The following is a 26651-nucleotide window of genomic DNA, read 5'->3' as shown; positions in this document are numbered from 1 at the left end:
GTGTAGATGTGGCACTCTGGGACATGGTTTAGTGGTCATGGTGGTGTTGGGTTGACGGTTGGACTGATGATCTTGGAGATCCTTTCCAACCTTAATGATTCCTAGTATTTACTTTCATTAAAAAATAATCCAGCCCCCAAGCCAGGAAACATGAAACTGTGATTCTGCCTTTAATTGGTTTAGTGGTGGAGTTGATAGTGTTAGGTTGATGGTTGGACTGGATGATCTTAAAGGTCTTTTCCAACCTAAATGATTCTATGGTTCTCAATAGCAATAGGTTTTGTGGTATTTGAATGCCATCAGAGAAAAGATCTGGAGGGATAGGGTAGCAAGAGGAGGCACAAGGACAAAGAGTATTTGCTTTTTATTTACTGAAGTTAAATCTATAAATAATCATCGAGATTCTCTTTTAACTGAATGTAAACTGTGGCATCAGAGATTACTGACAGGAAAATTTACGTGACAGTATATTTTTAACTTGTGTGCTACCCTTTTCTGTCGTCTTTAGAAGAAGAACAAATGCTGTTAAGGTACTGTGGATCGTCATGTATCCAGTATGATCTAAACTGTACGCATACATATATATGTGTGTATTTTGTATCTGCTACCATGTGCAATGAAGTATTTTCAAATTGCTCTTGTTTAGTTTCTTGTTTGTGAACGATAATTCTTAGGATGATGTTTAACTGAGGTGTTTTCTTCCAGGGTATTTCAATAACTGGAAGTGATATATTTCCTACTTTGTTAGAGTGAATTATCTTTCTAAAATTATAAAAAGAAAAGCCTTCAGGTTTTTTCTCAGAATTCCATGTTGCAATGCTGGTGCAATTTGTTTTTCATACATTACTGGAACTGTCTGTGTCTATTATTTAAAGAAACGGCTGTTACAAATTACTAAAGTTTCCATTTTCTGTTACTCTACTACATTGACACAATTTTCTACTTCGTTAAATCAAAATGATATGTGGGATGACAGATGCAGTATGCTTTGTCAGAAATAAGTAGTCACTAAGCATGGGAAGAGATCTTCATAGTGGAAAGCTTCCATAAAATATTGTTTGTAAACTTGAGCAGGATGTTTATTCCTGTTCATCTGAAATTAAGATTTCTTTTTCCTTTCACTTATGTGTTTTCTGCATTTCATTACACTTTTTCCATAGGCCCTTGCTTCAAGGAACTAGAGGAGGGAAGGAAATACACAGCAGTAACAAGTAGAAATGGGTATGTTGATGGTCAACAGTGCTATGGCTGTTTTGAGACTATGTTCACTGTCTCAGATTTTGCTGAACTATTTTTACTCTGTAGGAGGAGTGGGACTGGTTTAAAAACTGGTTTAAACAGATTTAAATGATTTTCTGTTGTTTTACTTAAGACTAGCTGTAGTTCCCGAATTTAATTTTGCCTTTTTTTTTTTTTTTTTTTAATTCTAGGCTTTCTGCTCTGGATTTCGTTCTTTGCAAAATGAATATTGCATTCTTTCACAAAGGTTGGACTCTCCAGTAGAATTTGTGAAGATCAGTGCACATAAACCAACAGCTTATTTTTTTTGAAGACTTCTGTGCAGCTTTTAAAATTTTAATCACAATGAATTCAGGCTTATGGAGTCAAGAAAAAGCAAGTTCATCCTATTGGGAAGAGCGGATCTTCTACTTACTTCTCCAAGAATGCAGTGTCATAGATAAGCAGACCCAAAAGCTCTTGAAAGTGCCCAAAGGTAGCATTGGGCAGTTTTTTCAAGACCGTACTTCTGTGGGACACTCCAGAAATATTCCTTGTAAAGGCAAGAAACTGCAGATTGGATTAAAGATTCTGGAACAACCTCATGCAATCCTGTTTGTGGATGAGAAGGATGTTATAGAAATAAATGAAAAACTAGCTGAGTTGCTTTTGGCCATTACTAACTGTGAGGAAAGATACAGTCTGTTTAAAAGCAAAAGCAGGTTAACTAAAGGCATCCAAATAGATATTGGCTCACCTGTTAGAGTACAGTTGAGATCAGGAGATGATAAATTTCCTGGAGTTGTTCGCTTCAGAGGACCCTTGTTGCAAGAAAGGTCCCTAACAGGGATATACTTTGGAGTAGAGTTGCTGGTAAGTTTCTTGCTAAGGGGGAACATCATATATATCTTATAAGATGAGCTAAAAATCTCCTATTTAAAGAAGCAGTCATCACTTTTTTTTTTTTCATAAGCACCATTACCCCTAAAAATTCTGTAACCCTCAGTCTTTTCATAAGTATTGTTATTAAGTATGTGTGAGCTCACCATATCACATCAGCCTTGATTCTACATGTTAAGCGAAGCTTGATGAGGTGCATGGGCTGGCAAAAAGACTTGAATATACTCTGACTCTTCCAGCCTCGAACAATTTAATTACTTGCATCCCCATCATTGCAAATATCTGACTCAGATTTCTGTTGAGTACTTTGTTTTTCCCTGCACGTGGCAGGATAAAATCCATAAATGCAGGCTTGGATTTTAGGGCTGCTGGTTTTGTAGAGCTCTAAAAGTCAAATGGCCACTAGTTAAGATAGAGAATGTTGCCATTGTCTGCTCCTAGTGAGGTATTTCTGGAAAATTAATGTCAACTGTAAACTTTTGAAGCATTAGATTCAGGAGAGTGCCACTTTTGCATTAGAAGTGTATTTTTCAAAGTCCTCTTTAAACTTTTCTGAAATTCTTTGCAATTCCCACTGAGAACCTCAGGGACTATCAAGCCCAAGTACTTCTGAAAATCAGCTCTCTTTATTTGGCATCTTAAGTGGAATTTTTCAGTGCTTAGCATTATGTCTAGTATGAAGTAGTCTGGTCTTGATATAGCAAAAATTTGATGATGGAAGCAAGATTTGTACCTGAAAAAAAACATGCTTCTCCGAGTAAAAAGGCTTCTGCCTGCAGCTACTCTCTAATCTAATGATATGTTACTGTTTATTCCCCTAAGATAGATAGTGTGTGTATTTGCCACAATTCTGCCAATAGAATTCTCCCAATATAATGAGAGTTGATCAGGCAAATTTTTACTGCAGTTTCTCCAAAATGGTGGATTATGTTACTGCTTATGTAGTAGTCTGCTTTTGCACAAAATACACTGCTTTTTTTTTTTTTTCCTTCTTTTTTCTTTTTTCTTTTTTTCCTTCCTCTTCCTCCTCTGACACTTAGGAAGAAGGTCGTGGTCAGGGCTTTACTGATGGACAGTACCAAGGCAAGCAGCTTTTCAGATGTGATGAGGATTGTGGGGTTTTTGTTGCTTTGGACAAATTGGAGCTGGTGGAAGATGATGACAATGAACTGGAAAGTGACTATGCAGCTCCAGTTGACGCAATGCAGGTAGAACTTCCTCCTCTGGAGATCAACTCCAGGGTTTCTCTGAAGATAGGAGAGAGTATAGAGTATGGGACAGTTATATTCTGTGATGTCTTACCAGGAAACGAAAGTTTAGGATACGTTGTTGGAGTGGACATGGTAAGAAAACAATCTGACTTTAATAACTTCTGCATGTGTGTTAGCTAGCAAATTACATGCAATACAGAAGAAGAAACATTATCCACAAGCTACTTCAGCGGAGGCTGACCTAAAATGGGAAATAAACACTTGTGTTCAAAGATGCCCCTTGGTGGTAATTGTTTTTTGGCATCAGGTAAATGGTATCCTATTTGATGCTAAACAGTTCAGGAAAAATACTCTGGTTACTCTGAGGAGCCTCCACTGACCTACTTGCAATGTTAGATGTCAGTCTTGAAGTAATAGAGTTGAGTGTTTGTCTTGTGAGACTGGCTTTGTTCTGCCTTTTTTAAAAGTAGGCTGGATGACTTTTTCTTTGTTACCTATTTTTCAAAGCTTGTTTTTTATGTAACTTTGGTTTGTTTGACTTTGTTCTACCTTAAAAATCCTGAGTTTTAAGTACAAAAGTTGATCTTTCAAGCAAATGTGAAGCTTGTCATTAAAAATTATTTCTAGCAACTTGAATTTTTTAAAATTAACATCTTTCAAATTTTTGGTAGTTAAAGGGTGTTTTGGTTTTGTTTTTGTAGATCAGGTGCTTCCATTTTCTTGATTGCAGTATCTGTTGCCTAACAATGCACTGGAATTGTTCTAACTTGTTCATAAATAATGTATTTTAGTAGAGGAATGCTTGTTAAAATAGAAAATATTTCTCAAAAGAACAGTTGTTAAGTTTGCATTTGTCTTTAAAGACTGTAACGTTTGACTGTCCTGAATACCAAGTTTGTTACAGGAAAAAGTAGATGTTGTCAAACCTTTTGTTTTCCTACTCTTTACATTCCTAAAGACATATGTGTGTATTCTGTATAATGTAAATCTTCTCTTGGGATACATCTAACATGTTTTTCTATTTTTAGGATAATCCTATTGGAAACTGGGATGGAAGATATAATGGAATACAGCTGTGCAGTTTTGCAAGTGTTGAAAGTACACTTCTTCTGCATATCAATGATGTTATTCCAGGTATGCTCTGCTTTCTTAACCAGAAGGCAGACTTTGATAACATCTCAACCTAGGCACAGTTATATGATTAAAACAATACTGTGGAATTAATATTCTACACTCACTTGAAGTAGTTTAACCCTTTGTGTTCTCTTCAGTTTCCTCCTCCTTTTGGTTGCAGTGTCCCTAGTAGAAAAGGTTTAATATTGAACAAAATTCATGTCAAATTGTGTAGTATTTACAGTACTATACAGTTGTATAGTATTCGTGAATATGTGGGTGTCTGTGGCGGGAATCTTTTTATTGAATGTTGCTCAGTTTGCTCCAGGAGTTTAGATATCTTGGATGAGAAAGCTGTTCTTTCTGTGCCTGAAACAAATTGTGAGTATTATTTATGCATTCTGTGAGTAAATAGTTGAAAATTTGTAGCAAGACTGTGGGAAAATTCACTGTCCTCAGTAATTCACTGAATAACACTGACTTGTAAGCATTACAGTCCCCTGATTCCTTTTCTGAAGAAAGAAATGTTTCATGTAAAACTTGCGTTTGTGCTCTGAAGACAGGTACTAATGAATGTGCAGTCTTGTACAGCCTGTAGTCTGAAACGGTTGCCGCCTCTCTTCAATCTGACTAACTTTTCTTATGTTCTCCTCCTACTTGTTGGTTTAGTTGAGATGCATGTTTTTGCATGAATTCTCCTCTCTTCTCTGGAGAATTCCTGGGGACTTACCCATTTTGGGGAAAAGAGCATTTGTTATAGACGTATTGGTAGAAAGCAAAGTTTCGAATTTCATGCATCTGTTTCCCACAATGGAAGCATGCACATACGTTGAAGACCGCGAAGTCAATCTATTTGATGTGTTCAAGAAATAGTGGTAGACTTCAGAGTAAAGTAATTGCTGATGTGGTAGAAGCAAATCCTATATACATAAAAAGTTGGTTATGTGCCAAACAAGGTTTTGCTCTACTCAGTTTTAAAACTTACGGTGCTAGACCTTGGTTCAGTTACGTTTCAAGTTGAACTTCTCTGTGACATAGTAAAAACATAGAAAAGGGAAGCTAATACTCTCTTCATATACCACATCTTAGAGACTGTGTCACAGGACAGGAGACCTCCCAAGCTTGCCTATACCTCGAGAGGTGGTGGTGACAAAAGCTTGTTCAATCATAGTAAGCCAAAGGCTACAGGTATGTATGGGAAGTGATTTTCTTTACCTGTGTAAGATTACAAATTTGTGTTGCTTGGGAGAAAGTGTTGCCTTGCATTTTCTGTCACTTCATTTATTATTTCAGTTACATATGAAGTTAAATATCTCTGAAGTAGAGTATTAGTATGATTTTATTTAATCATAATAAAGATGGTAGGCAGTTCAAATTAAGACTACTCAAAATGCATTCACTTTCATGAAAAACAGTTTGAAGTTTAGCAAAAATTCAAGAGTATATTGCCTAGTTGTCTAGTATAACCAGTTCAGGGCTGCATTCTGTTTTTCTGAAAGTGTGGTGTGTGCCTGTTTGGGTTTTTTTTTTTTTTATTTTTTAATAAATATAGTTTGCTGTTGTCTTCCTTCTGCAGGACTAGAAACATCCAAATTTTTAGCCCAGGAGCAGATGTACTTAGTAGTGAATATGTTAATTTTGCTGTGATTCAAAACCAGAATTGAATTTCCCAAATTTTTTTCCAAAATATTTCCCAAAATATAGACGTCTTTTGTCTCTGGTTTTGGCCAGTGCTGAAAATCCTCCCAGGGGAAGAAAATCTGTAAGGGATTTTTTTTTTTTTTTTTTTTTTTTTTTTTTTTTTTTTTTTGTAGGCAGAAATAAAAATTCAGTGTCTTTTGAGTTTCTTAGTGGCTGTTTTGGATTGTAGAATACTAAACTAACAACAGTATATTCTGTAAGCTTTCATTCTGCCTGGCTTTGGATGCTGGCAGAGATGGGTCTTCACTGACTGTGGTTGTATGTTGGCACAAGTTATAGCTGTGTGGAATTGGATCGGTAATTTATTTGCCTACTGTGAACTTTTTTTTCTTTAAAAACAAAGAAGAAATACCTGCTGTACACTGTATCTCAAATGCTTTCTTATATCCATAATTTATAGCAGTGAAAAATTTGCACTTGAGGGGTGTTTTCTGCATTCTTTTCAGGTTGGTGGCTCGAAATTTCAGCTTGGAGGGTTAAGTTGGTTTGGGATAAACTGCTACATTGTTGCAAGCTTAGAATTCTGTTAGCTTTGATGGGAGAGTTTGCTGCTTTGTGTAAAGGCAGTTATGCCTTCTTCAAAGTATAGTAACAAATTTATACTATGAAATAAGACCATAGCTAACCTTTTGTAAATAGAGATTAATCTCTTCAGTAAAATGTGTTGTTTTCCAGGATCTACCTCTGAACCTGGAAATAGAAACAGATCTGAAGTCTTCTACACATTAAATGGTTCATCAGTTGACTCTCAGCCTCAAACGAAAACAAAACCCCCATGGTATATTGATGAAGGTAAAGAGAGATAATAGTCTTTCATGTAGGCATACACTTTATTTAAAAAACAAAACAAAACTGGAGTGTATTGATGTTCTTCAAATAAAACAAGTATGAGTTTAAATTTAAAACAGTTGGAATATGTTGTCTTAGTGGAAGACATACTATATGACAAAAAGCATCTTGGATGGAACCCCCATGAAAATATACTCTGTCTTAATTGACAGACCTGTTGTTTTATCCTGCATGTAGGAGATTACATTCTTGGCAACATACGCGCAGCTCTGTGGGAATGCATGTGTCTTGCAGGGAAAATAAAAGCTGAGGTTTGGAACAAAGATATGAAGATATTCCTTGTAGCCAAGTATATAGACCAATTTTATTTTGCCTGTCTTTTTGTAGCTAATGTTACAGATTTAAGGGAACTGTAATATTCTGCCATGCCAGCTAATCAGTCTGGAAGTAGGGGGAAAAAAATAGTCTGACTAAGCATACATGTTTTTTTCAGTATTTTTTGAAAGTTAATTCTGTAAAATCTCTTTCTGAATTCTTACAAGTCTGGGTGCACATACCCAAAGGATCAGTATGTCTTGATTTGCTTCCAGATCTAATTTTTTTTTTAATTAACTTTTTCCTGCCCCACCCCGGTCAACTTTTCTGAAGTGTGGCTGGCTGGCTTAGTGACTGAAGGGGTAAATACTAAACTAATAATGTTAATTTACAATGGACACCTATAGCAGTAGTAGCCCCTGAATTCCATGAACCGTAAAAGAAAATGGGTTAAAATTGTTCTTGGTTGCCTAACAGATGTTGTTCCAACAGCTTGGAACTCTGTTTAAAAATTAGTTTACTATAGTATTTAAAATAAACAAGGTAAATATCAAAGAACTATGGAAGTAAAGGATTAAATAATTTTTTTTTTTTTTTAATTTTTGACATTTAACTTCATTTAATAAAACAGCGTGGGGAGAAGAAGTGATGAAGAGGCTTTTGCCTTGTGTATTAGAGACCATGTAGAGAGATGATAGAAGATACAGAACACTTCTGCTATTACATCTAGTTGTGATCTCATTTATCAAGCACTGCATTAGTCATGACTTATTTAAATCCTTTGTTCTCTATAGACACTGATAGATTCCTTGTGTTAGAACCAAAGTATATTGTGATAGAGCCAGGTGAATAAACACTTTTCCATTTTCAAATCATATCTGCACGCAATTACTCATCTCTGTATAAGCTGTGAACCAAATCTGTTCCTCAATCGCACTGACCAATGAGTTCTTCCTAGTTTTGCCCATTACAGTCATAATCCTTGGGGCTGTTAACTTGCATTCAAAGAAAAATTTCTATGTGGGGGTAAAAAACCAGTTTTCAGTCTAAACCTTCCTGTAGCTTCTGGCTAACATCTCCTTTCTCTGTGCTGTTAGTTTCTGTTGGTTGTGGTAAAAGTCGTAGGGTGACAGCAGTGTCTCCTCAGCCAATTCTGTCTCTCCAGTGTTGCCACGTGAGAAACATCTTTCTACGTGTTGCCAGCTGTTAGTGCTTTCTATACAGGACACCCATTAAATCGGATGTGGTCGCACATACACTTCATTGGTTTGATAGCTAAGTCTTTCCTTTTGTAAGAAGGGGGAAAAAGACCCCCAACGTTTACTAACATCTTGGTTTTGATTTTGACAGTTGCTGAAGACCCTGCAAAATCACTTACTGACTCATCTCCTGGATTTGGGCATTCTTCACCACCACTGCAGCCACCTTTAACAAACTCTGTGTCTACAGAAAACAGATTTCACTCCCTCCCTTTTAGCTTGACAAAAACGTCAACTACTAATGGTACTATTGGACATAGTCCTCTCTCTTTATCTGTTCAGTCAGTCATTGGTGATGTAAATACTACGGCTAACCAGGAGAGTCCATCAACAGCAGGCCCAGTTGGGAACTCGCATGGTCTTGAAGCAGGTTCCTTGGCTGAAGTTAAAGAAAATCCTCCTTTCTATGGAGTAATCCGCTGGATTGGCCAGCCCCCTGGAGTAAATGAAGTATTAGCTGGACTGGAACTGGTAAATAGAAATTGTTGTTCATATTAATATTAATTACATATTACTGGTTTTGTTTCTGAGGGTTGGTGCCTGTATATTTTGCAAAAGCAGTCAGTCTGGAGGAATTTGTCCAAACAGGTTGCCATGTGATCTCCTTATAACATAGCTAAATTCTTAGATGAGCTCTGACTTTTGTGGCTGCCCTAGACGTGACTCTGTTAATAGGCTCTGAGATGTCTTTGTGTCACAATGGGTAATTGAATTAGTAGGACTGGTCACTCACTCACTTAAAGGAGTGCCCTTTGCTTACATCATGGAGATTTTATTTGAAAAAAGCCGACTGTATTGAAAGGTACTTTGAAATGTAGATTTACATAAAATGCCCTGGCTATAAGAGCCTTTAGTGAATATCAGTTTTTTGTTTGTTTTTTGTGTACCAGCAAACAGGCTGCATCAGAGTTTTGACCGTCAGAGTCATAACACTGGTTTTGATAATTGATGGTAGTGATATTGTTGATTTGACAGCCATATGCTTTGTGTGTTCCTGTGGGCCCTTTGTAAATTCACAGTTGCTACAAACATGAATTGCTGTTATGTACTGACATTTACTCTGTGGCAGCTGCTGCCAAGGTTGTGATTGGCTATCAGTTAAATTAATGTGTACACAATTAGGGAGATGGGGTTCTTTATTTTGGGATAATGTTCAATAAAATTTCAGATAAAGCAGTGTACAATTATGTAAAACAACAAACATCTTCAGCAAAGTGGGTGAGAATGTGACTGGAATTTCAGCTGTTAGAAATAATCCTGATGCCTGTGGGTTTTTTGGGTGAAGCTCAAGCTATAGTTTGCCACAGGTGTTCTGAGACTGCATCTTAGGATGCCTTGTGTTAAACTAGGGTCTTGGACTTGCCTGTCATGCATTTCTGCAGTAAAACCTAGCAATTGTTATTAAGCAGACAATATACTTTAAATCATGTTCTCAAAGACAAATAATGATAACCTGTTATTTTCCATACCTAGTTTGTGTTGTCATTCCTTGATGTACATTTTATGTGTTTTGAAGCAGGTGTTTTTCTTGTGCAGGCCAGAGTCACACTGGAAGTATTCACACTACCCAATGCTTAGTGATTTTAGCTGAGTTTTAAAAGGTGCTCGGTAGTGCAAGTGTGCTCTTTCTAACTACAGAAGGAATCTGGAGTGACTAGCTAGCTTAGTTAAGTTCCTAATGTCGACTAGGTTTAATTCTCGTTCTCCTCTCCTACCACCCCCAAGCTGCTTCTGATGGAGTTTTTGTTTTATTTTGGATGGAGTGAAAGTTTAAGCATGAAGAAAGAAAGTGCAACTCTTAATTCCCTCAATAAGTCCTGTTAAAGAACACCTCAGCTGAAGCGTTGTATACTAAAATGCAGGCATATCGTATATCAAGCTTCAGAATACCTGAAGGGTGACTTATGGGTAGATATTTTATCAAATGTCTTTCTGCAGAATTCTAGAAATAAGAAAAATAGTGAATTCTCACTTGAATTTTCAGGAAGATGAATGTGCAGGTTGTACGGATGGAACATTTAAAGGAACTCGATACTTCACTTGTGCTCCCAAGAAAGCTCTTTTTGTTAAACTCAAGAGCTGCAGGCCAGATTCCAGGTTTGCCTCACTACAGCCCGTTTCCAACCAGATTGAACGCTGCAACTCTCTAGGTACTGAGCTTCTGCTTATTACTTACCAGCTGGGAACCGACCTGGGTTTTGGTTTCATTTATTCCTGCAGTATGTTCTTTGTATTGAACACTTGAAAATCTGTACAGGCATTACTTACATGAGAGTAATGAATAGAAGATCAGTCTGTATGGAATGTAATGCTTCTGTGGGTTACTTTTTTATGCTTTAAAACAAGAAAGTGTTCATATATTTAAAGAAATTTCATGAATTTTTTTACTTTATAAGTTCTAAAGCAATCTTGCTAAAAATGGTATTTGCAACTCCAGCAATATGTGATTGCATTATCAGAAATAAAGACAGTTATTTTTCTATAATGTCAAATTTTTTTTTTCTAATATTAACATAGAAAAGCATGTATTTTTATGGTGGAAGTTAGTGGTGAAAAACTTTTTTTCTTTTCTTTTCTTTTTTTCCCCCCTAACTTCAAATATTTTAGATTTCTTGGGTCATGTTGTATTGCCTGCGACAACAGCAAAGAAAAAAGTGACTGATACTTGTAAGATAGTGTGAACAGGGCATTTATAATGAGAACTTTATTCCTACTGGATAAAATTAATTCAGTGCTGCAGGCTTTGTGAAGCATTTTAATGTGCATTGTCAGTGGAATGTAAGGCCTTGTTCACTCTCTGGAAGACAGCGAGTCTCGGCTATAATAAAATGCTATTCTAGTCCAGAGAAGGAATGCTTACACAAAGGCAGCAACTTCGCTATAAAACATTAATAGGAAAATCTCAAGGGGGATAAAATTTGAGGCTTTAAAGTGTCTTTTGAAAAAAAAAATTTCAGCCTTTGGAGGTTACTTAAGTGAAGTGGTAGAAGAAAACACTCCTCCAAAAATGGAAAAAGAAGGTTTAGAGACAATGATTGGAAAGAAGAAAGGTATCCAGGGTCATTACAACTCCTGTTACTTAGACTCCACCTTATTCTGGTAAGTTCACAATTTGTATAGTGGCATCCCATGCTAGAAATGCAGAACATGTGATCTGTGTTGTAATGACTGTCTGTCTGTATTACTGTGCAGCTTACAAAGTCATGCACTGCAATCTTTGACGCATTACTATGCCCTTTCAATTTGAACAATTTCTGCAGCATTCGCTGCATAACATGAAGTGCTAATTATGTCCAAATTGTACCGGCCCTTATGTATCTATATTCTTTTTGACTATAAATGGTTGAAGGATGAAAGAATACACAAGCTGGGGGTGGAGGGAGGGAAATATCTCTTATAACTTATTTGCAGAATCCTGCCTTGGCGACTGGTTTTGTACTCTGCTGCAGAAAGGATACTGTGTTAGAGTGGACTTCTACTATTTAGTACAGCTGTGTTGTCCTCTGTCCATAATTATCTCTTTTTGAGTTTGTTTAGTTCTTTAATTCTTCCTGTGGCTTTGCTTGGTTTGTCTTATGTTGCTCAGGCATCTGAATGGTTGTATCTTTCAGAATCAAAACAACCTTCCTTTTCTTTTTTTCTTTGTAGCCTGTTTTCTTTTAGCTCTGTTTTGGACACTGTGTTACTCAGACCTAAAGAAAAGAATGACGTAGAGTATTATAGTGAGACTCAAGAGCTGTTGCGGACAGAGATTGTGAATCCTCTGAGAATGTAAGTAAAGACACAAACTGGTCTATGGTCTAATACAAATTTTATACGAGATCCTGCTGTGTATGCATTCCTATTGCAAACCTGAAAAGGTTGGCTAGCTGCTGCTGCTAGTCTGTTCTTTTTTTTTTTTTTTTGAGTATTTTACTTGCTTTTCATGGTAAAGTTAATCAGTGCTAACTGGAAATAGTTATTCATTGTTGGTGATAAAATATTTTCACTAGTCTCTATTTGGAAATGCAATCAGCATAAAGCTATTGTAAAATTTCTTTGGGTATGAATACAAAAGCATTGATAAATACAAGTTATGTTTGTTCACAGCATTTGTATTTACATGATTTTAATGCTGCTGTTCTTGACAAGAAAAGTATTTGGGTTACCTTATGTGGAGTTTCACAGTTTGATAGGTTTGGTGGGTCTTTAAGTGTTTCATTAATTTTTAGATGTGGTCTGCAAGTGGTCAAAACATTTTTATTAAAAGAACTTAACATGAGCTTTGTAATTTCTTAGGCACAATGAACAAAGGAAATATGGCAAAAATCTGCATGAAAAGTTACTTGTCTTTAGCTTAATTTTTTTTTTTTTTTAAATGTGCATATAATACAGTTGTAGTTCTGAAATTCTGTGGGCTGTCACTGAACAAAGTTTTACTTTTGATTCCTGGAATAAAATGATGGCTTCTGAACCCTTGTTCTTGTAAGGGTGTGTGTACTTTGCCTGGTGTGTGCCAGGCTTCGGTGGTGTAGGTGGTAGGATACACACCAAGTAGCAGAAATCTCAAATGGCTAAGAAAACTGAAAGTCTTACTTCTCTTACCTTTCTACCATGCTTAAAACTTTCTTTGCACTTTTTGTAAAGTTATAGAGGAAAAGACTGAATGCTCAAAACTTTAGCTGCTTAGGTCAGCAGTACAGTTCTGTATCTCTTTCTCAAATACTGAATTTTTTTTTTTATTAACAACTCCCACATTGCTGCTGTTATGTGACATTCTGAAAATGATATATTAAGTGGTGCAAATTAGAATGAAAACAGATCAAAAAATTGACTGACAAATCAGAAACCAGTTATCTTGCTAAGTTAATGTTTAAAAAGAGCTCTTAAAGGTTATGCAAGAACATTGAGCATTCCACTAAATTTATACTGCATTAAAAAAATCTTGAAGTCAGATTAAATATGAGTCAATACATAGTTTTGAAGAAATACTGTACATAGTTAAGGAAGGATCTGAGAGCCTGTATTTCAGCATTTAAGAGGTTGGGGTTTGGGTTTTTTTTTCTGCTTCTCTGACTTGATCGCAAACTAATAGCTCACTAAACCTGTTTATTTTAGATATGGATATGTATGTGCTACAAAAATAATGAAACTGAGGAAAATACTTGAAAAAGTTGAGGCTGCATCAGGATTCACTTCAGAGGAAAAAGGTAACTGGGGGAGGTTTTCCCTACTTGAGATTTGTAAGAATCATAATATGAAGGAACCAAAATACTTTGCTATATAATTACATCAGAACAAAACACACAAATATTTCTCTGTAGCAGTAATATCTCTGCCAGAGATTTGAGTGACCATTGGGAGGTAAAAAGGTCTTTTCTGCTTCCTTGGGTCTTAAGGAACCCTAGCTGAACAGTTTCTGCCATAACAGTCTTTGACTAGATTTCTTTTCTTGCCTTCCTGTGCCTGTGTTAACTCCCTTAGTTAGGGCAAAGCTAAGTCTCTTCCTCAGAAATTAAGACTGTGATAAGGCTGGAGTCTTTGTCCTCTTCCAAAATGTCACCTTGGTCCCTGAGGAATAATCTTCCTGCTACATTTCCTTGTCACAATGGTTATGTAGTATTTTAAGAAATAAAATGTGTAAATCATATTAGAAAAAGCAATTCCCAACATTTTGATCTTCTGCTGCATATAATGATTAATTAGCATTATATTATGTAGCTGCTTCATTTCTGTTTGGGAGAACACTATTTTCTTTGTAAATGCTGAAAACCAATATTTATTGCAGTTAGTGGCCGGAAGAGAAATATAGAAAACTCTCAGTGTTGGGAGAGAATAGACCTCTGGGAAGCTACTGTTGGCTGCAGTCTTGATTAGAGAACTCGGTCTCTAGTTTAGATGAACTTTGTGCTACTGTGTGGTTTTTATGTAAGTGTTACTGTGGCTACTCCTCACTGCTTCTCTGCAGTTTCACTGTTTTCTTTTGAAAGCTTTTATTTCTCCTGAAAAAGTTGTGTGACGCCAAATGATTCCTCTGAAATACAGAGAATCTTTTTGATCTTTACTGGAAAGCTTTGTTACCCCATTGAGCCTGTGTCTTCTATTAGGGACATTTGACACCAAAAGAGTAAATAGAGGTTTGTGTCATGAAAATGTTCATGGTTTGTTATAATCTTCCTGTGTTAATAAAGCTGTAAAAATGAACCTTTACTTTTTTCCTATTAAAATTTTGAAAACTTTTATTTAAAGTCAGTCTTGAATAATGTATCTGGTATTGCATACTAACAAGACTTTTTTTTTTTCCCCTCCTTCCCCCTCCCCCCTCCCCCAGATCCAGAAGAATTTTTGAATATTTTATTTCACCATATTCTAAGAGTTGAGCCACTGTTGAAAATAAGGTGAATCTTTTTTCTTTGTTGAACTTATCTATTTGTAGAGGCTGATGAGGAGAGAGTATCTGCTGCTTTTCAAAATGAGATAACTCTTGGAGCACCTTTGACTTGTGATTCATATTTCTAGTAAGATTCAATATAATAAAGTTTTATTGTCAAATTTGACACTATTTCCTGCCTTTTTTGGTAGGTAGGTTTTGCCCCACTGGTCTCTTGTTGCAAAAGCTTATGAACACAGTTTTATGAGAACTGGACAAAGATCGCCTGTCCTAGTCCTGTCTACTTGAGAGCCTTACTGTCTTCCTGTTAGTTATGCTGCAGAAGGGCTGCTGTGAGAGGACCCTACAGCACTTCTTAACGGGCCTTACAGCTTATAGCTACTTAGTTCTGGGAAAAGCTGCAGAGGTTGCTGAATCAGTGTTTAAGCCATGGAAACTGATTTGCATTTCTTCTTTAAGGCTGTCCTGGTTTCAGCTGGAATAGAGTTAATTTTCTTCCTAGTAGCAGGCATAGTGCTGTGTTTTGGATTTAGGATGAGAATAATGTTGATAACACACTGATGTTTTAGTTGTTGCTAAGTACTGCTTATGCTAGTCAAGGACTTTTCAGCTTCCCGTGCTCTGCCCAGTGCACAAGAAACCGAGAGGGGGCACAGCCAGAATAGTTGATCCAAACTGACCAAAGGGCTATTCCATACCACATGACGTCATGCTCAGTATATAAGCTGGGGGGGGTTGGCTGGGGAGCAGCGATCGCTGCTCGGGAACTGTCTGGGTATCGGTCGGCGAGTGGTGAGCAATTGCATTGTGCATCACTTGCTTTGTATATTGTTATTATCATTATTATACTGTTACTATTATCATTACTATTTTACTTTATTTCAATTATTAAACTGTTCTTATCTCAACCCAGGAGTGTTTCTCACTCTTACTCCTCCGATTCTCTCCCCCATCCCATTGGGGTAGGGCGAGTGAGCGAGCAGCTGCATGGCGCTTAGTTGCTGGCTGGGGCTAAACCACGGCAAAGGCTAATGAAAATATTTCAGTGGTTTGCCTTCATCAAGTTTGGCTTCTCTTACTTTATCAAAATAACAGATACTGGCAATTACGTAGGCCTTCATTCTTGACTGTAGCACTACAAGGATTCAGCTGTCATAACTGAGTTTAACAGAGGTATGGATTGTTGTCCACTGCTGTCATTCTGCTGGCTGGCATCTGGTACTGTCAGGTTCCTTGCTGCATTCTGCGACAGCAGCAGTGTAGTGAGGCGTTTCCCGTAGTTTTTCAGTTCTTTTCTCATCGCAGGAATTGTATTAGTTTATATGCCGCTTTAGTTCAATGGTGTGTGAGGTGTGTAAGTGCCCACTATCTGTTGCACTATGCAGAGATACATGAGCTAGGACACCATAACTGGAGCGTCTGTGTGTAGTATGCTGTAGTTCACTGCGTACATGCCATTTAAGTATACTGAGGCTATCTTCTATGGTAGTTCTGTAGGGAAATTTTGAAAAAGTTTGAGGGGATAAGAGATCAAGGCATATCATGAATTTGGAATGGTGTTCCTGCTTCTGCCTAGACAAAGGTCTATGTATGTAATCTACTGTTAGTTGTTGTGTTTTGTTTTTTGGTTTTTAACCTAGTAACTTCAGGCATGTATTCGGTCTATATAGAAAAGTGTTTAGAGAATAGCTTGCCCTTGCCTCTCTTCAATTCTATGAAATACAACGTGCTGAGAAACACCTGAGGCTAATGTATTAGTCTGGTGAAACAGCTGGCGTACAATAATTATAATAGTAATATTTATAATTATAATTAGAATAATAGATCTTCATGTGAGAATGTATTTGTAGGTTTTGGTAGTTAACAGGTGTGCAGCTGTGGCAGAAATCACAGCTGAAAGGAGAACAGTAAAAGCAAGGGAAGATGCCTCTTATTCCACTTGTACATTTCTGCACTGTCTTTCATGTTTCTTTAATCCCTCTTTCGTAAAGCTTGGTCTTCAAGGTTTTTGTTGTGTCTGTGCCATACAGAGGAGAACAGAACTTGTGTTCCACCATTCAGCTTTGAGCACTGAAGTTGGTGTGTTTTGTGCACATACCTTAACTCTTCAAGAGTAATTCAGAAGCCCCCTTTCATCTTAGAAAGAATGCTTAAATTTAATAATAGTAACTTGGAGCATCATACTCTTGGAATCCTCTCAATACTCTAAAAAGCAACATTGTCCTAAATGCTGGCTGGGATGGGAGGAGGTTACTGTGTTTAGCAAATTTGATGAAAGTTCCCAGGAATTTCATCCCAGGAACTTTGACACACTAGGATGAAACAGCTCCTACCTAAATCTTCTTTTGCTATTGGAGGCCATTTACTCCTATGTGCTTTTTCTCCATTATAATGAAATGGGTAGCTTAATCCTCTGTCCATCTCCCTATCCATATAAAACTGTTGTGGTTTTGTGGTTCTTGGTTTTTTGGGGGGTTGGTTTGTGGTATGTGTTTGTTTGGTGCGGTTTTTTTTCTTTTTTTTTTTTTTTTTTTTTTTTTGTGAGGATGGAGAAGTTTATCCAGACCACTTACTATGGCTAGCATTGGCAGTTAATGTAGTAGCCTGCCTTCTTAACGTTTGCGTAGGTGCGGATGGCTTCTTAACAATTAGAGCTGCACAACCCTTAAATCGGGATTATCCTTTTGGAGAGTTCTCTGTTAACTATACAGCAAGTCTACCAACACTAGCCATCTCTCTGAGACTTCTACTGTAGGAAGCAGTGTAAATATCTCCCTTATTAAAAGGAAATATTTCATTAAACCCAGTCACCTTTTTTTAACTCCTTATTGGGAATATCATACTGAAGTGTATTGTTGTTGTTCCTTTTGATGTTTTATTACTGAAACTCTTACTTGTCTTTCCATTGAAAGCTGTTTTAGTGTTTTGGAGTTTTCGATCCATATGCTTAGGAAGTATTTCTCAGTTGGTAGTTCAGTAATGCATAGGTATATATTTTTAAAGCATGCTCTGAAACTTACGCTGCTTTTGTTTCTTAAATAAGTTTTTCTAAAATCAGTCCACACTTAATACTTGATTGCCTATCATCTAAGGTATTTTGTTGTTATTGCTGGCTTTTTTTTTTTTTTTCTTTTTTTTTCCTTGAAGCACAATATATTCCAATACAGAGAGGATGTTGTATAGACTATTTTCTGGTAGATGTTATTTTCCTAGTAAAATACTGTCATCGTCACAAGTAGAGCTTCAGAATCTGTTGTTTTTTTCTTTTTAAATCTGTTTTTAGATCAGCAGGTCAGAAAGTACAAGACTGTTACTTCTATCAAATTTTTATGGACAAAAATGAGAAAGTGGGAGTCCCAACAATTCAGCAGTTACTAGAGTGGTCATTTATCAACAGCAACTTGAAGTTTGCAGAGGTTGGTGACAGCTGTTGCTTTGTTAGAAGTGATGATGCCTAGATACTTGCCCATTCAGCAGTGGGACAAAAGTAGGATTTGGGGTGAAAACAAAATGTGGGTATGTTGGAAATGGGAGTACCAGGTCAGCAGTACAGGTTGCCTACGTTACAAAAGTATTTTAAGGTTGACTTAATGACATGTATCCTTTGGCTGAACAGACCAAAGTAATTTAGGTAAAGAATTACTAAAAGAAAACTTCTTAGTTACTGACAGTAAGTTGTCTTAAGGACTCATATTTTGCGATACCTCTGTTTGTAAAAAAACTTTACAAAGGGCAGACTTTTTTCTCACCCTGCCGTGGATGGGGGAGTGTAGTCCAGTATATTGAATATCATACTTGAGCATGACTGGGACTTACAACATTTGACTGATTTAGATGCCACTTTCCTAGTTTTTTTTAGCTGTAGTTTTTCTCAAAGACTTAATTTTGGTTTCCTTACTGTCTTGTTAATTTTGAAGTGAATAGGCTGCAAGTTTAAATAACATGAATATGTTTATAGCATTAGAAGTATGTCTCTAAATTTAGATAATTATCTATCTCAAGCTCATTACGTTATATTCTGGTATTTTACCTAGGCACCTTCTTGCCTGATTATCCAAATGCCTCGGTTTGGAAAAGACTTCAAAATGTTCAACAAAATTTTTCCATCCTTGGAATTAAATATAACAGACTTACTTGAAGATAGTAAGTATACAACATTGCGTTGTGTAATAAAAGGGAGTTGTTGAGAATGACTTAACAGTGAAAGTAAGTACTCCTGGTAGTTCTGTTGTGGGTTTTGGGGTTTTTTTTTTGTTTGTTTGTTTTTATTCAGTATTTAACAAGGTAGTGCGAGATGCTCAGGCTGAGGAGAAAGGAAAGTTTACTGGCTAGAATGCTTGCTTTCTTCATGTCAAAAGCTGGAATTCAGAAGAATATATAGAATTATAATTTGGTTGATTTTGTTTATTTAATTCTTGAGTTTTGTACAACTAAACTTATTTCAAGACGTTGTTAAAATTGAGTTATTAGCAGCAAAACAATTCATTAATATGGCAGGTAGGAAATCTTAAAAGCTAAGTGTAGCACCCAGATTGGCTAACAGGTATTTACAATGTTGACTATGTTTCATTAGTCTTCATCAGTTTGTGCTGCTTGTTTCTAAGTTTTTTGTTCTCAGGTTATCAAACTAGAAGAAGAGAACCTGAGATTAGTATGTAAACCTGCAGCATGTAGTGATGGTGCATTTTTCAACTATAAATCTATCACTTTTTTGTGTAACCTAAGTTTCTGACATTTGTCATCCACGGAATTTTTCATTGCAGTACCTAAGAAAAGACACCCCGTTTTAAATCTTGAGATAAGAATTAATAAAACTGCTAAAAATTATTAGAAGAATAATCCATGAAACTGTCATGGCCTTTTCTTTCACTGTTATGGTCACGAGCTTATGCTATTTTTTTTTTTCCTGCTGTTGACAGACATAGGAGCTAAGCCACCTGTACCAATATGATGAGAGAGAATTAACTTGATTTAAAAGCCTGTTTTTACTTGTTCATGCAGTTGATAACACTTAATTTTTATCATCTTCTGCTTTGCAACTTACCACTCTAAACCTTTTTCTCTTATTCTACATTATGTCAAAGGGAGGATGTTAAATACAGTGGTACATTTCTACAGCAATCTGGTTTTAGCTTTTATAATGTAGTGTTTTTCTCCATTTAAAGTAGTAAACCTCCCTCCTTTCCATACCCCTCATCATAAAAAAACAAAAAAAACCCCAAACAACTAAACCAAAACAACAACAACAAAAAAAAAACCCCAAACCCCCACCAAACAAAAAAGCCTCCCCAAATTGGAGACTAATATCTTCTTTAAAAATGCAGCACCCAGGCAGTGCCGTATATGTGGAGGGCTTGCTATGTATGAGTGCAGAGAATGTTATGAAGATACTGATATTTCTGCTGGGAAAATCAAGCAGTTCTGCAAAACCTGCAATACACAAGTAAGTTGTTATCTTTGTTATTCTGTGTAGGTTTAACCCAAACGGTATGTGCTGTAATAATGGACAGAAAGGCGTAAGAGTGTAGTGAGACTTTCTTACCAGCACTAGTGTAACTGCGCCCACCAAGTAAAGTGTAGCCCTCCGTGACAAATGAGGAACTACACTTGACTCTGCAATGTACTCATCAACAGTTTCTTACTAAAAATATGGCAACTGCCAAAACCAGGACTGAATACAGTGGAGAAGTAGTAATTGTAGGCAGCTTGGAATCTGTTTCCTGTCGCCTGCTATAAATCCTAATTTTACATACATGCTACCTTGTTTGAATTGATAAATTCATGACATAGAAACGTTTAATTTTGAGAGCTGTTTGGTAACTTGCATGAAGCTGTTGTAGTCATGGCTTGTTTTCAAGTATGAACATAGTAGAAAATTGTTGCATTAAATCTGACCTCCCTTACATTTGAATTTTCTGGGCAATATTGAACTACACTGTTGGGGAACGACAGAAGAAATGTTTAGTCTACTATTGCTATTGCAGTTCCTTCTCTAATGCTATTAATCTTCAGCAGTGATGTTCTTTTTAGCTTTGTCTGCCACTGAAGAAAATAATCTTATGGGGTGTTTTTTTCTCTTCTGAAATATCACTTCAATTGTAGGTTCATCTTCATCCCAAGAGACAGAGTCATAAATTCAATCCATTGTCACTACCTAAAGATCTGCCAGACTGGGATTGGCGACACGGCTGCATCCCGTACCAGAAGATGGAGTTGTTTGCTGTTCTTTGCATAGAAACAAGCCACTATGTAGCTTTTGTTAAATACGGGAGGGATGACTCCGCCTGGCTTTTCTTTGACAGCATGGCAGATCGGGATGGTAGTTCTTTTATTTATTTTTATTGATTTTCTCTTAAGTTTTTACATGTATTACTAGTTTAAATTTCAGTGCCTATTTTTTAATGTTTTGGGGATATTAATGTTGTTTAATTTGAACTACTTGATGCTGGGACACTAATCTTGACCCACCCTTACCTCAGTGCATTGATTTCATAGCAGCCACTGACTTGCATAATCTGAATTTCAACTAGATTGGATGCCTTAGTAAGTAGATGGTACAGAAGTAACTGCAGAGGTCTTCTAGCAGGACTCCTTATACATTTTTCTATACTTTTGCAAGTTTGGCAGAGAGAATTCATTTTAAATAATCAGCTGCAGGAATGTGTTCTTTCAGTCTGTATTTAAGAGGATGTACACAATTATCAGATAGAATACAAATATTTTCATTGCTTTTGCTTAAATGACTTAGTGTAGATGCCTTTAGAATAAAAGAAATAGTTACACATTACGACCCCTATGCCGTTCCTTTGAATCTCTTTAGAGTTATCAGTGGAAAGCTGTTACCCTGTAATAATACAAATGTCAGTAAAGCAAGTGTTCCTAGATACTGCTGCATTAAATAGTGTTCAGATAAGGACTCTGTTCAGTTCTGGTGCCTGAGAAAAACAGTAATAGACGCAAGTGTCAGACTCATCGTAACAGTTCTTTGCATGAAGAATTCTTGAACCCCTCTGTTACAGTGTGATTTGGGGGGCCGGGGGAGAAGAATCTTGCCTCCTGTTGAAAGTGAAACTGCTGCAGGATTAAAGTCTCTTTATTATAACAACCAGAAGGCAATCAAGCTTTGTTTCAGAGTGCTTGAAATGTGTGCGACTGAAGTCTGTAAAGAACCACTTTATTTTGGGAATATAGGTTACATGAGATCCTTACTGGATGTATCTCCCACTGATCTTACTTTTTTTTTTTTGTATCACAAATATTTTTCTTCAGCTGGTGCTATAAGCTACAAATGTCTGCTGGGGAGCAGTGTCATGGATGTCCATACTTGTGTTACTTGAATTTTCTCATTTTTACATGGAAAATGGCCAGGAGCAAACTCTGCCTTAGTCTTGCAAGGCAGGTACAGACACTTGTGGTTTAGAAATTCATCAACTGTTACCAGTTGTCATGTTACTAAAAAAATTCAGTAGCATTTGAGGTGGAGTATGTATTCAGGCCACTCTCCGACAGTCATACAGAATCTTTAGTGTTAACAAAACCCTACAGTTCTTGTTCTGGTGGGGTTTTTGTGTGGTGTTTGTGTGGGTATTTGTTTGTTAGTAACACTACAAGATACTCTGACACCAGTTGTGATTTTTCTTGAACAGTACACTTTTCACGTAGGTCTACCCTGCAGTAGTCCAGAATGGCATACTTAGGGTTTTTTTAGAAGGCATTTTCAAGAACTGGTGATGCTGTCATAATTAAAGTACATTATAAAGAGTAAATATATGTAGATGCTATCCTAATCTGTTTCTCTCTCTTTCCTTATGGTTAAAAGGAGGTCAGAATGGCTTTAACATTCCACAAGTTACCCCATGTCCAGAAGTTGGTGAATACCTGAAGATGTCTCTAGAAGAATTACACTCACTGGATTCCAGAAAAATTCAAGGTTGTGCACGAAGACTACTTTGTGACGCTTACATGTGCATGTATCAAAGTCCAACAATGAGTTTATACAAATGAACAATGTCCTCTGGAAAGCTGAAGAAAAAGTATAGAGTTACCTACTATTGCATTTGCTGCATTTTTTTGGTTAGTTTTAATGCAACCGTTGCTGGCAATGGATGCGATGACAAGTAAGAAGTTGACTCAGAGCAAAAGGATTGCTGTTCCAAAAACTACACGGGGAGTTCTGTAATTGAAATATTTAAGCATTTTGCACTCTGGGAAGTGTGCTTGTGTGTGTTTGTTTTATAAACAAAGTCTAAGTGATGTTACTAAAACTTAAAGCTTTAAGTGCATTGATTATACACAGGCTTTTTTGAAATGTTAAAGGTGGAATTATATCAGGAGAAACCCCCTTAGTCCATTGGGAGTGTAAAGATACACAGTGTTCTTGCTCAGTGCATTTCTATGGACCAAGGATGGTGATTCTCTTGTGTTTCTCTACCCTCCACACCCACCACTTCTCCCCACCCTTGATCTTTTTAGCACCATAGATTCTCTCTCTTGAAGAGAGAGTAACTTCAGTTTCAGTAAGATAAATTTTAGACTGTTCATGGCATATTAATTCTGTTCTGTGTACTACAGTCTTTTCAGTTCACACATTTGTATCTTCAAAACTTAACATTCATTTAAAGATCTGAATTCCTATCTTGTGAAAATCAAGCACACAGATTTGCTATCTGTTAACTTGTGATTTTTGGATGGGAAAAAGAGGAGAAGAGGGTGTTAAGGGGAGGCATGATTGCTGAAATAGAAAATTAGCAATGAAAGTTAACAGATGTCTTTTTCTAAGTGTCTATTTTTAAAGACACAAAGCAGTCTGGAACAGAACAGCAACTATATACAAATGATTGGAGGACAAAATAAAATAGTGGATTGCCTCAGGGAACGTTACTGAAGTGGATTCTACTCCTTGGTAAAACAAACCTGACTTTTCTACAGTACATTAAGCTACTACCTGGGAATATGTTATACATCTGACTCTTCATTTCAGGATTACTAATGGATATTAAAAATCTCTTCCCGGAAAGGTGAAACTATAAATAAAAGTAGATCAGTTTTACTGTATACCAAGTACCTAATGAAAACTAACTTGAAAAGCTGCAAAACCTGTGTTGATGTAAAATACTATACTTTGAAGTCTATTGGTTCCTGTTTGCAATGAAATACTGTTGTTTTAGTTGCTTTTTAGCTACTTCTGTCTACACTGACTAGCAAACATGCGACTATATAGATACAGTAAAATCTGGTTGTACAAATTGCATATATATGAGCTGTACATTTTCAACTCTAAGATGTTTTGTATGGAAAACCTCCTTTTTGGGTATCAAGTCTATAGAAGGAGAGGTCACAAAATGTGACAGGGGAAAAGCCACTTTGAAGAAGCCACTGTTTTAAAGACAATGGAGACTGATCCCATATGGTAGAAAATGTAGTTACTTTATTCTTTTTGGAAAACCTAAAATCTTTCTTTGGGACACACTCTACCACAGAACAGTAGTAGAGAGAGATTTGAAAATTATGCTTGAAGGACTAATCTGTTTAAAGCAAGGTCTGCTGAGAGAGTTGATCTGTTCCATTAGCTGCTGTATGAAGTGTGCTCTAATTTTTCCCTCTCGAGAGCCAGAAAGTTACTAAAAGCATCACTGTTAGCCTCTAATAGTCTCCTGGCTTCCATGTTCCCTTGCCTTATTTATCTAGTCTGCGGTCCTTGGCAAAACTGTTTCTTTAGTTTCAGCGCTACTGCGAGCTCTTGAATTTCTTCTCTCCTGAAAAATTTCAGTGAGGCTTTAGGTGATGGATTCTATAACCATCTGTCACTGGATGGGTTATTGTCCGTTGGCTCTTCCTTGGCTACATACTATCCTGCTCTGGAACAGCAGCTGCAGATGCTCAGATGTGTCGACAAAGATGCCATAGGAGCATCTTGTAGGAACTGCAAGGTAAAAAGACCAGTTGTAGGTCTTGGCTAGGCAGCTTGTATTTATTAAAATGGGCTTCGGAACACCGACATAATCTGAGCAGAAGGTATGGTAACCCACCCTTGGCTGCATATTGAAGAGGAAGTCCAGCCACAGCCTCCAGGTACCTCAAGGGATGTTTTTAAAAAGAGCTCTTTGCAAAGCAAAAGCAAGAGGGGGCTTGCAAAAAAAAAAAAAAAAAAAAAAAAAACAACAGGCTCTCAACTTGATCTCTACAAAGTTTGATACCTTGTTTGATACCTTCATTCCCCTAGCCCTATTGTGACTCTTAACCTGAAAGTAGTTGCAAGCTGTGCCCCCTTCTGAACAAAGAGCAAACATAAAGGCTTTACAAAATTAACAAGCACAAAGTTATGTACCAATGAGACCAAGCTGAATGTCTGGAGTCTTTCTCTTCCCTAGCCCTGGATTTATTTTCTAGCTTTCCCAACACGTTAACTTTCGTATGTCTTCTACTCGTGTCATCTTTCCCCCACCCTTCATATATACTACTTATAGTTAGTTACCTTACCTCTTCCTGCCTGGACTGAGAGAACAGCCGTGGAACTGCTATGGTGAGAGGGGAGACTTGGACTTGGCAACCATACTAAAGTTTTCTACATGAGTAATCTTGTAGCAAATATCCACTCTTTTTTCAAAACTGCAAATATCGAAGAATCCCATTTTTTCAGGATGCATATTTTATTAGCAGAAGTGAATAAAAATAGAGGGCTGTAAATGAACTGCTTGGCTTCTTGCTTCCAATCTTCTGGCTTTTGACTGGAAATGGAAAAGTGTGAACTCTTACTCTGGTACACGTAGAGAACATACAGAAAAAACTGAGGGAGTTTAAATGCGTTATTGTGCACGCTTCTCGGTGACAAATACTGTGTTTTGAAATGCAGGCAGTACTTTACAGCCCGCATTTTGTACTACTTTATATTACTGCAAAACAGTAAATAGTTTTGCAAACAGTATGTGATTACATGGTTAGTTTATTGCTTATCAGTTAAGAGGACAGACGTATCTTCTATAGTATAAAAAAAAAGTGTTGGTTTTGACAATTGGTCTTCTTTTAATCCAAAAAGTATTGCTTTATGGTGTATACTGCATTGGATTGGAGATAATCTAGCAATGTAAATGAAGTGTTATGGAAACTAACCCCATTTTTATTTCCTTTCTCAGAAAGGAGTATACAGACAGAAAAGTGATTTCACTGTGAAAAGAAAATTGTAAAGTAACTTCTATACAAGGGTAAGAAACTGTTCAGCATGTGTTCTAGGGGAATTGAATAAGCTATTTTGTAGAAACAGCCCGCATTTTAAAGCATCTACTGCTGTTAAGTATAACGCCCAAAGATTCCACTGACAAAGCATCCAACTTTTACGTGTTTAATGCATTTGGGAACCTCCCAGTCAGTTGTCTCCTTTTTTAATACAGTGAATGAGCCCATAAATTAATAGCACTTAGATGATTGCTTCATGGTTTGGCTCTTAAGTATTGCTATCAATGGCCTTAACTGGTGAGTGGGAAAACTCGGAGAAAATATGGTGACAGCCTGTAAAGACATAGTTTCATAATACCTAAACTTTGATAACTGGGGAGAAAAACTGCCCCTACTCTGCTAATCATTTTTAGAAATAGGGGCTCAAATCAGTAGAAAATTGAACAAATCACTGCGCCACTAAATACTTGCTTATTTTGAACATAGAGGGTAAAGAGAAAAGGTATTAAAGGTGATGCCTTACACGTTACTTAAAAAAAAACCCAAAACCCACAACCAAACCCACAGTAAGCTACATCAGAATGTTTCTCTTTTGGTGTGGGA

At 36.8% G+C, this 26651-nt stretch overlaps 1 protein-coding gene across 1 annotated transcript; it reads left to right on the top strand.

The window, feature by feature from the left end:
• Positions 1-1169: 1169 nt before the first annotated feature.
• On the top strand, positions 1170-25018 carry CYLD (CYLD lysine 63 deubiquitinase). Its single transcript, XM_075714918.1, has 17 exons — positions 1170-1221; positions 1431-2091; positions 3159-3461; positions 4358-4463; positions 5532-5630; positions 6819-6935; positions 8598-8977; positions 10491-10656; positions 11464-11605; positions 12155-12277; positions 13604-13695; positions 14817-14883; positions 18160-18292; positions 18911-19019; positions 20201-20319; positions 20979-21195; positions 22696-25018. The coding sequence occupies exons 2-17, from the start codon at positions 1585-1587 to the stop codon at positions 22878-22880; spliced, it is 2865 nt and encodes a 954-aa protein (XP_075571033.1). The 5' UTR covers positions 1170-1221; positions 1431-1584; the 3' UTR covers positions 22881-25018.
• Positions 25019-26651: the final 1633 nt, after the last annotated feature.

Source organism: Pelecanus crispus, chromosome 8 (assembly GCF_030463565.1).
Source record: "Pelecanus crispus isolate bPelCri1 chromosome 8, bPelCri1.pri, whole genome shotgun sequence".
In the NCBI taxonomy this organism is placed as follows: Eukaryota; Metazoa; Chordata; class Aves; order Pelecaniformes; family Pelecanidae; genus Pelecanus; species Pelecanus crispus.
Note: the sequence above shows the minus strand (reverse complement) of the source record. Positions and strands in the feature narration are given on the sequence as shown.

What these genes read in the sequence shown, in the direction of transcription:
- CYLD (XM_075714918.1), top strand. Translation starts at nt 1,585, where the DNA reads ATGAATTCAGGCTTATGGAGTCAAGAAAAAGCAAGTTCATCCTATTGG. An exon ending in AACAGACTTACTTGAAGATA is followed by an intron (nt 19,020 to 20,200) that starts GTAAGTATACAA and finishes TTAAAAATGCAG; the next exon opens with CACCCAGGCAGTGCCGTATA. An exon ending in CAGCATGGCAGATCGGGATG is followed by an intron (nt 21,196 to 22,695) that starts GTAGTTCTTTTA and finishes TATGGTTAAAAG; the next exon opens with GAGGTCAGAATGGCTTTAAC.